Here is a 10,700-nt window from a genome sequence, read left to right on the forward strand (position 1 = left end):
TCTTGGCCAATCAGGATGTGACAACGCTCTTTTTCTGGGGTTGAAATGAGGAGGGAAACGACACCAAGAGCAGTCTGATGTTTCCTCTGGTAACTTTAAGCTTTGTGGAGCCTAGTTAACATGAACAAAATGAGATCACATCTCAGTTATCTGCAGTCTTATTTTTTTATTGTTTATTGTACAAAAATGCCTTTATACATATTATCAAAGACAATTATATTGAAATTAGTTTAATACTAAGGATACTTATGTGGTTGGAAATTGGTCCTCAAGCATCTTCCCGATCAGCTGAGGCCTGGAGAATCAGTGCCACCACATATTTAAAACCACCATGTGTACAATCTGAAAGTGTCTGACTTTGATGCCCCTAAATGGTATATGAAAAAATACATTGTGTCTGACAGGAATGTATGCCAATAAAAACAAAAACTAAATGTAAGTCATCAGAATAATATAATTAAAATAATATATATTTTCACACCTATAGTTTGTTTGGTCTGAATCAGTTGGTGAACTTGGTGCATTTTTCTCCCTTGGTTCAGTTTCTTCTTACAAAGAGAAAAATCTAAGCAATCACTATAAGCAACGTTACTCTTCTCATTGGTGAGACGTGTTTGGGGCATGTAAACACAGGAAGGAGGTCCTAAAGGAAGTCCACTGGCCAAACACAACATACCCTGTTGCGTTAGTTTGGGTCTGACCTTGATTCATTCTCCGGCTAGCTGCTAACAACTGTTGGATACACTCATCCGCATCCCACTGTGCAAAGCTCACCTGGCTCAGGAGCAGTTTCTTAAAAAAACTCACAGATTATACCTGGTAGTTGGTTTGGATCAAGGTCAGATCTCGTTCCCACAACAAACAGCTCCAGCTCATTTAGAAATGGACAGAGACGACTAAAGGGTCTCGGTGTGTTTGTTTTGGTCCACACCTGAGTGCAGTTACTCTGTTCACAAGTGGCAAAATGAACCGGAGTTCTATTTAACTGGACTAAAAGTATGTGTGAAAACACCCTAAAAGATGCTATAATCACATACAAAGTCAACACATAGCAGCTTTAAAATATTGTGATTGTTTTTTATTAAGAAAAAATGAATTCTTAATTTACTTTTTTATTAAATTGATATTAAATATGTACGAAATAAGCACTTTGGTTTTTTATGTAAGTGCAGATTGAATTACATGATTTCATTTGTCATCATTGCAGATGAAAAGATGTTCAACATAACTTTGACCTTGAAGCGAACTCATAATGACTCCGGTCAGGTCCAGGAATGGTGGATTGTCAACCAGACTGAACTGGGACTGATAGAGAAGAGGAGTCAAAAATACAAGTATGAAGCCGGCCTGGAGGTCTACGTGTTCAGTGACCAAGTCAGCCCGCCCAGTTTGGGCTTTCTGGCTGGATACGGGTACGTGATGATTGATCAGGATTACAGTGTGAATAAATAATGATTCGTCCTGCTTCATTTAGTCATCATCTTATTCCCATTTGAATTAGTCTCATATAGATATAAAATATGCACTCAAGATTTTCCTTTTCTCAAAGTATGAGTTAAGTTATAATGTTCAGCCTCTCTGTCACCTAAAATGCTATTGCTTTTTCCACTTTCCACTTTTCCACTTCTTACACTTTAGAAGTAGAAACTGTCAGTGGGCATGTGGGTGTTTTTTCTTCTTATTCCCATTTGAATTTGTCTCATATAAATATAAAATATGCACTAAATATTTTATCTTTTAATCAGAGTATGAATATTTTCTGGTTTCTTTAATAATCTGTGATAGTAAACTGAATATCTTTGGGTTGTGGACTGTTGGGGAAACAGTGACCATTTTTTCCACCAATTAATCGATTGATAGAGAAAATACTCTTCACATTAAACAAACAAAAAATACTGTATATTATTTGGAACTACTGATAAACGGTTAGAGTGTCCGCCATTGGATATTTCCTAACTAACAATGCCTTTTGGATTAACTGTATGATAGATTTTCTCTATCTTTACAGCATCATACTCAGCTTCTGTCACGTCAGTGTTTTTCCCTTTCCACTCAATTACAGTCGTCTTTATCTACTCTGTAGACAGATAACATTCAGGGAGTCCAAAAATGGAACATTGTCTAATTTCCTTCCTGTGTTTCCTGTCTAGGATCATGGGCTTGTACGCCTCGGTGGTCTTGGTCATCGGCAAGTTTGTGCGTGAGTTCTTCAGCGGCATTTCCCACACCATCATGTTCGAGGAGCTGCCCAACGTGGACCGCATCCTCAAGCTGTGCACAGACATCTTCCTGGTGCGAGAGACGGGCGAGCTGGACCTGGAGGAGGACATGTACGCCAAACTCATCTTCCTCTACCGATCGCCAGAGACTATGATCAAGTGGACGCGGGAGAAAACTCAGTGATACTCAAAGGAGGCGATTTAGAGCTTTTGGGACAGTAGCAGCTCGTTCAGAGACACTGGGAGGTCGCTCTGTTGATGTGAGCAGCTACTACATCCCCTCTACCTGCTGAGGGCGCACAAAGCAACACTTTTTCCTCTTTGAGCTCTGATGGCAGTGATACAGTGTTAGCACCACACTAAAACACTTTTCTGACTTACAAACTGGTATTTTTTACTCTTCAGTGGTTAAAAAGAAACAACAACGACAGTCATATTATTAACATTTGAGCACAAATTTGCTGGTGCTGTATTTATCTTGCGAAACCCGGCTCCGTTTGCCTCCAGTGGATAAAATGAGCGGCGGTTGGAGACGGAGCCATCCATCTTTTAAGACAATTTTAATAAAACATGTCACGTATGGTTTAAAAAGTTCCCAACCAAAGGATAGATTTTTTTAAAAACTCTGCTAAATTCTTCTGCTCTTTAACTGCTCTTTGCTCCACTGTATCGCTTTTTTCTTTTTTCTTACAAACGCACAGTAGGCGAAGAGAAGCTGAAACAGGCTGCAAACATTGATCTATAAGGGCTTCCCACACGCAGATATAAACCACATGAGCACAATCTCATATTTTCCCCAACTGGAACGCTTGGATTGTGGGACTGTGCAATATTGAGCTCTTGTTCCTCCAAGTTTTTTTTGAAGGATGTGGATGGAAAAGGCCAGTTCTGACAAAGACACATGAACATAAAGACTACCTTCTTCGTCTTCTTTTTTTTGTTTTTGTTTTTAAACGTCAGAGGCCACATGGGAGACACTTCAGAGATTTAAAAAAAAAAAAAATGAAGAAAATATCATCAGACAATATTTACCTGCCTTATTTTGTTTGTATGAAAAAAATAACTCAAAACCCTTAACAACTAAATATCTTTCTCAGGAAGAGCTGTTTTCACAGATATTCATTGTATGAGTTATATGTTACAACATGTAGGCCTTGATGGATCTAAAAGAATGTGAGACTGTAGAAAGAACTATTTAAATGGCATGAAATGTAATGTGGATATTGTTCAGAAATGATGGTGAGATGTATACTTAGTATGTTTACTGCACAAGGAAAACTCCTTTTTTTCCTCACAGAGAATGAGATTAATTGCCAATCATCCACGGATCTGAATCATTTACAGGTTGGCTCGAGTCAAGACCAGCAGAGGGCTGTTTCTGAATCAGGGTAACGTGCATTAAGTGGTAGGCTCTTCAGTGCACATCACTTGTGAACCTCTCGCTGTTTTTAACATTCATACTCTGAACTCCAAACTGCGTGTGTTCAGGCATCAAGGAAGAAATAAGACACTCAGAAAAGATTCCTCACACAAAAAGGGCTGAAACATGAAGCCCTTTAGTCCAAACTATGCATTAGAGGACATTGTAGCATGAGAGAAAAAAAACTTCATTATTGCCATGACTAATTTTCATTACATGTACATATAAGTTTAAGGGGGGCAGGGCACGGTGGAATGAAATGTGAAATTGTACCCGTATGTTAAAGACAATGTGGTATGATAGAGGTCCGGAGATCTGCAAATAAAACAAATGGAAAGGTGTCGAGTTTTGCTTTCAGCTTCTATTTCTTGGTGGAAAAGCACTGAGTGAGGAGGCAGGGATCCTGTGTGGACGACATTTTGATTGAAAACAGAACCTGAGATCAATGCCGCCACTACCCCAAAGCCACAAGAGCCCCAAATCTCCCATATTCAACATGTGTCAGCTGGTTTGTGATCATTTCTTCCCCAAACAATTTAAAATGTATTAGGGGGACGAGGCACCCCTTAAACTGAATATTAGCAGTTCAATTTTTGCCCGCTTTGGAAAATCCTTCACAATTTTCACACAATGCCTTCACGGTGCTTGATTTTACACATTTTTCATTCAGGCCGCCCCTCTGGCTCCTTGTAGCAAGTTTTGGGACAATCCCCGACCCTTCCCATTTTTGACTTTTTCGACACTACTGGTCCTGTCATTTTTTTCAATTTTTGCCCGCTTTGGAAAATCCTTCACAATTTTCACACAATGCCTTCACGGTGCTTGATTTTACACATTTTTCATTCAGGCCGCCCCTCTGGCTCCTTGTAGCAAGTTTTGGGACAATTCCCCACCCTTCCCATTTTTGACTTTTTCGACACTACCGGCCCTGTCATTTTTTTCAATTTTTGCCCGCTTTGGAAAATCCTTCACAATTTTCACACAATGCCTTCACGGTGCTTGATTTTACACATTTTTCATTCAGCCCGCCCCTCTGGCTCCTTGTAGCAAGTTTTGGGACAATCCCCCACCCTTCCCATTTTTGACTTTTTCGACACTACCCGCCCTGTCATTTTTTTCAATTTTTGCCCGCTTTGGAAAATCCTTTTGGGACAATTCCCCACCCTTCCCATTTTTGAATGAATTGAATTTTGAAAAAAAAAATGGGAAGGTTGGGGGATTGTCCCAAAACTTGCTACAAGGAGCCAGAGGGGCGACCTGAATGAAAAATGTGTAAAATCAAGCACCGTGAAGGCATTGTGTGAAAATTGTGAAGGATTTTCCAAAGCGGGCAAAAATTGAAAAAAATGACAGGACCGGTAGTGTCGAAAAAGTCAAAAATGGGAAGGGTGGGGGATTGTCCCAAAACTTGCTACAAGGAGCCAGAGGGGCGGCCTGAATGAAAAATGTGTAAAATCAAGCACCGTGAAGGCATTGTGTGAAAATTGTGAAGGATTTTCCAAAGCGGGCAAAAATTGAAAAAAATGACAGGACCGGTAGTGTCGAAAAAGTCAAAAATGGGAAGGGTGGGGAATTGTCCCAAAACTTGCTACAAGGAGCCAGAGGGGCGGCCTGAATGAAAAATGTGTAAAATCAAGCACCGTGAAGGCATTGTGTGAAAATTGTGAAGGATTTTCCAAAGCGGGCAAAAATTGAAAAAAATGACAGGGCCGGTAGTGTCGAAAAAGTCAAAAATGGGAAGGGTGGGGGATTGTCCCAAAACTTGCTACAAGGAGCCAGAGGGGCGGCCTGAATGAAAAATGTGTAAAATCAAGCACCGTGAAGGCATTGTGTGAAAATTGTGAAGGATTTTCCAAAGCGGGCAAAAATTGAAAAAAATGACAGGTCCGGTAGTGTCGAAAAAGTCAAAAATGGGAAGGGTGGGGGATTGTCCCAAAACTTGCTACAAGGGGCCAGAGGGGCGGGCTGAATGAAAAATGTGTAAAATCAAGCACCGTGAAGGCATTGTGTGAAAATTGTGAAGGATTTTCCAAAGCGGGCAAAAATTGAAAAAAATGACAGGACCGGTAGTGTTGAAAAAGTCAAAAATGGGAAGGGTGGGGGATTGTCCCAAAACTTGCTACAAGGAGCCAGAGGGGCGGCCTGAATGAAAAATGTGTAAAATCAAGCACCGTGAAGGCATTGTGTGAAAATTGTGAAGGATTTTCCAAAGCGGGCAAAAATTGAAAAAAATGACAGGACCGGTAGTGTCGAAAAAGTCAAAAATGGGAAGGGTGTGGGATTGTCCCAAAACTTGCTACAAGGAGCCAGAGGGTCGGCCTGAATGAAAAATGTGTAAAATCAAGCACCGTGAAGGCATTGTGTGAAAATTGTGAAGGATTTTCCAAAGCGGGCAAAAATTGAAAAAAATGACAGGACCGGTAGTGTCGAAAAAGTCAAAAATGGGAAGGGTGGGGAATTGTCCCAAAACTTGCTACAAGGAGCCAGAGGGGCGGCCTGAATGAAAAATGTGTAAAATCAAGCACCGTGAAGGCATTGTGTGAAAATTGTGAAGGATTTTCCAAAGCGGGCAAAAATTGAAAAAAATGACAGGACCGGTAGTGTCGAAAAAGTCAAAAATGGGAAGGGTGGGGGATTGTCCCAAAACTTGCTACAAGGAGCCAGAGGGGCGGCCTGAATGAAAAATGTGTAAAATCAAGCACCGTGAAGGCATTGTGTGAAAATTGTGAAGGATTTTCCAAAGCGGGCAAAAATTGAAAAAAATGACAGGACCGGTAGTGTCGAAAAAGTCAAAAATGGGAAGGGTGGGGAATTGTCCCAAAACTTGCTACAAGGAGCCAGAGGGGCGGCCTGAATGAAAAATGTGTAAAATCAAGCACCGTGAAGGCATTGTGTGAAAATTGTGAAGGATTTTCCAAAGCGGGCAAAAATTGAAAAAATTGGGAAGGGTGGGGAATTGTCCCAAAACTTGCTACAAGGAGCCAGAGGGGCGGCCTGAATGAAAAATGTGTAAAATCAAGCACCGTGAAGGCATTGTGTGAAAATTGTGAAGGATTTTCCAAAGCGGGCAAAAATTGAAAAAAATGACAGGGCCGGTAGTGTCGAAAAAGTCAAAAATGGGAAGGGTGGGGAATTGTCCCAAAACTTGCTACAAGGAGCCAGAGGGGCGGGCTGAATGAAAAATGTGTAAAATCAAGCACCGTGAAGGCATTGTGTGAAAATTGTGAAGGATTTTCCAAAGCGGGCAAAAATTGAAAAAAATGACAGGGCCGGTAGTGTCGAAAAAGTCAAAAATGGGAAGGGTAGGGAATTGTCCCAAAAGTTGCTACAAGGAGCCAGAGGGGCGGGCTGAATGAAAAATGTGTAAAATCAAGCACCGTGAAGGCATTGTGTGAAAATTGTGAAGGATTTTCCAAAGCGGGCAAAAATTGAAAAAAATGACAGAGCCGGTAGTGTCGAAAAAGTCAAAAATGGGAAGGGTGAGGGATTGTCCCTAAACTTGCTACAAGGGGCCAGAGGGGCGGGCTGAATGAAAAATGTGTAAAATCAAGCACCTTGAAGGCATTGGGTGAAAATTGTGAAGGATTTTCCAAAGCGGGCAAAAATTGAAAAAAATGACAGGACCCGTAGTGTCGAAAAAGTCAAAAATGGGAAGGGTGGGGGATTGTCCCAAAACTTGCTACAAGGGGCCAGAGGGGCAGCCTGAATGAAAAATGTGTAAAATCAAGCACCGTGAAGGCATTGTGTGAAAATTGTGAAGGATTTTCCAAAGCGGGCAAAAATTGAAAAAAATGACAGGGCCGGTAGTGTCGAAAAAGTCAAAAATGGGAAGGGTGGGGGATTGTCCCAAAACTTGCTACAAGGAGCCAGAGGGGCGGCCTGAATGAAAAATGTGTAAAATCAAGCACCGTGAAGGCATTGTGTGAAAATTGTGAAGGATTTTCCAAAGCGGGCAAAAATTGAAAAAAATGACAGGACCGGTAGTGTCGAAAAAGTCAAAAATGGGAAGGGTGGGGAATTGTCCCAAAACTTGCTACAAGGAGCCAGAGGGGCGGCCTGAATGAAAAATGTGTAAAATCAAGCACCGTGAAGGCATTGTGTGAAAATTGTGAAGGATTTTCCAAAGCGGGCAAAAATTGAAAAAAATGACAGGACCGGTAGTGTCGAAAAAGTCAAAAATGGGAAGGGTGGGGAATTGTCCCAAAACTTGCTACAAGGAGCCAGAGGGGCGGCCTGAATGAAAAATGTGTAAAATCAAGCACCGTGAAGGCATTGTGTGAAAATTGTGAAGGATTTTCCAAAGCGGGCAAAAATTGAAAAAAATGACAGGACCGGTAGTTGGCATTGAACTGAAGGCATTGTGTGAAAATTGTGAAGGATTTTCCAAAGCGGGCAAAAATTGAAAAAAATGACAGGGCCGGTAGTGTCGAAAAAGTCAAAAATGGGAAGGGTGGGGGATTGTCCCAAAACTTGCTACAAGGGGCCAGAGGGGCGGGCTGAATGAAAAATGTGTAAAATCAAGCACCGTGAAGGCATTGTGTGAAAATTGTGAAGGATTTTCCAAAGCGGGCAAAAATTGAAAAAAATGACAGGGCCGGTAGTGTCGAAAAAGTCAAAAATGGGAAGGGTGGGGGATTGTCCCAAAACTTGCTACAAGGAGCCAGAGGGGCGGCCTGAATAAAAAATGTGTAAAATCAAGCACCGTGAAGGCATTGTGTGAAAATTGTGAAGCATTTTCCAAAGCGGGCAAAAATTGAAAAAAATGACAGGTCCGGTAGTGTCGAAAAAGTCAAAAATGGGAAGGGTGGGGGATTGTCCCAAAACTTGCTACAAGGAGCCAGAGGGGTGGCCTGAATGAAAAATGTGTAAAATCAAGCACCGTGAAGGCATTGTGTGAAAATTGTGAAGGATTTTCCAAAGCGGGCAAAAATTGAAAAAAATGACAGGGCCGGTAGTGTCGAAAAAGTCAAAAATGGGAAGGGTGGGGGATTGTCCCAAATCTTGCTACAAGGAGCCAGAGGGTCAGCCTGAATGAAAAATGTGTAAAATCAAGCACCGTGAAGGCATTGTGTGAAAATTGTGAAGGATTTTCCAAAGCGGGCAAAAATTGAAAAAAATGACAGGACCGGTAGTGTCGAAAAAGTCAAAAATGGGAAGGGTGGGGGATTGTCCCAAAACTTGCTACAAGGAGCCAGAGGGTCAGCCTGAATGAAAAATGTGTAAAATCAAGCACCGTGAAGGCATTGTGTGAAAATTGTGAAGGATTTTCCAAAGCGGGCAAAAATTGAAAAAAATGACAGGACCGGTAGTGTCGAAAAAGTCAAAAATGGGAAGGGTGGGGGATTGTCCCAAAACTTGCTACAAGGAGCCAGAGGGGCGGCCTGAATGAAAAAATGTGTAAAATCAAGCACCATGAAGGCATTGTGTGAAAATTGTGAAGGATTTTCCAAAGCGGGCTAAAATTGAAAAAAATGACAGGGCCGGTAGTGTCGAAAAAGTCAAAAATGGGAAGATTGAGGGATTGTCTCTAAACTTGCTACAAGGGGCCAGAGGGGCGGGCTGAATGAAAAATGTGTAAAATCAAGCACCGTGAAGGCATTGTGTGAAAATTGTGAAGGATTTTCCAAAGCGGGCAAAAATTGAAAAAAATGACAGGGCCGGTAGTGTCGAAAAAGTCAAAAATGGGAAGGGCGGGGGATTGTCCCCAAACTTGCTACAAGGGGCCAGAGGGGCGGGCTGAATGAAAAATGTGTAAAATCAAGCACCGTGAAGGCATTGTGTGAAAATTGTGAAGGATTTTCCAAAGCGGGCAAAAATTGAAAAAAATGACAGGGCCGGTAGTGTCGAAAAAGTAAAAAATGGGAAGGGTGGGGGATTGTCCCAAAACTTGCTACAAGGGGCCAGAGGGGCGGGCTGAATGAAAAATGTGTAAAATCAAGCACCGTGAAGGCATTGTGTGAACATTGTGAAGGATTTTCCAAAGCGGGCAAAAATTGAAAAAAATGACAGGACCGGTAGTGTCGAAAAAGTCAAAAATGGGAAGGGTGGGGGATTGTACCAAATCTTGCTACAAGGAGCCAGAGGGTCAGCCTGAATGAAAAATGTGTAAAATCAAGCACCGTGAAGGCATTGTGTGAAAATTGTGAAGGATTTTCCAAAGCGGGCAAAAATTGAAAAAAATGACAGGACCGGTAGTGTCGAAAAAGTCAAAAATGGGAAGGGTGGGGAATTGTCCCAAAACTTGCTACAAGGAGCCAGAGGGGCGGCCTGAATGAAAAATGTGTAAAATCAAGCACCGTGAAGGCATTGTGTGAAAATTGTGAAGGATTTTCCAAAGTGGGCAAAAACTGAAAAAAATGACAGGGCCGGTAGTGTCCAAAATGTCAAAAATGGGAAGGGTGAGGGATTGTCTCTAAACTTGCTACAAGGGGCCAGAGGGGCGGGCTGAATGAAAAATGTGTAAAATCAAGCACCTTGAAGGTATTGTGTGAAAATTGTGAAGGATTTTCCAAAGCGGGCAAAAATTGAAGAAAATGACAGGGCCGGTAGTGTCGAAAAAGTCAAAAATGGGAAGGGTGGGGGATTGTCCCAAAACTTGCTTCAAGGGGCCAGAGGGGCAGCCTGAATGAAAAATGTGTAAAATCAAGCACCGTGAAGGCATTGTGTGAAAATTGTAAAGGATTTTCCAAAGCGGGCAAAAATTGAAAAAAATGACAGGGCCGGTATTGTCGAAAAAGTCAAAAATGGGAAGGTTGGGGGATTGTCCCAAAACTTGTTACACGGGGCCAGAGGGTCGGGCTGAATGAAAAATGTGTAAAATCAAGCACCGTGAAGGCATTGTGTGAAAATTGTGAAGGATTTTCCAAAGCGGGCAAAAATTGAAAAAAATGACAGGACCGGTAGTGTCGAAAAAGTCAAAAATGGGAAGGGTGGGGAATTGTCCCAAAACTTGCTACAAGGAGCCAGAGGGGCGGCCTGAATGAAAAATGTGTAAAATCAAGCACCGTGAAGGCATTGTGTGAAAATTGTGAAGGATTTTCCAAAGTGGGCAAAAACTGAAA

At 41.9% G+C, this 10,700-nt stretch overlaps 1 protein-coding gene across 1 annotated transcript in view; it reads left to right on the forward strand.

Annotated features, from left to right (window-relative positions):
* The window catches only part of LOC128369236 (piezo-type mechanosensitive ion channel component 2), a 91,087-nt gene extending 87,114 nt beyond the window's left edge, over window positions 1-3,973 (forward strand). The window contains 2 exon segments of the mRNA XM_053330241.1: window positions 1,208-1,412; window positions 2,151-3,973. Of these exon segments, the coding sequence (XP_053186216.1) occupies window positions 1,208-1,412; window positions 2,151-2,403 (458 nt within the window). The 3' untranslated portion in view covers window positions 2,404-3,973.
* Window positions 3,974-10,700: the final 6,727 nt, after the last annotated feature.

This window comes from Scomber japonicus, chromosome 12, assembly GCF_027409825.1.
Source record: "Scomber japonicus isolate fScoJap1 chromosome 12, fScoJap1.pri, whole genome shotgun sequence".
Lineage (NCBI taxonomy): Eukaryota > Metazoa > Chordata > Actinopteri > Scombriformes > Scombridae > Scomber > Scomber japonicus.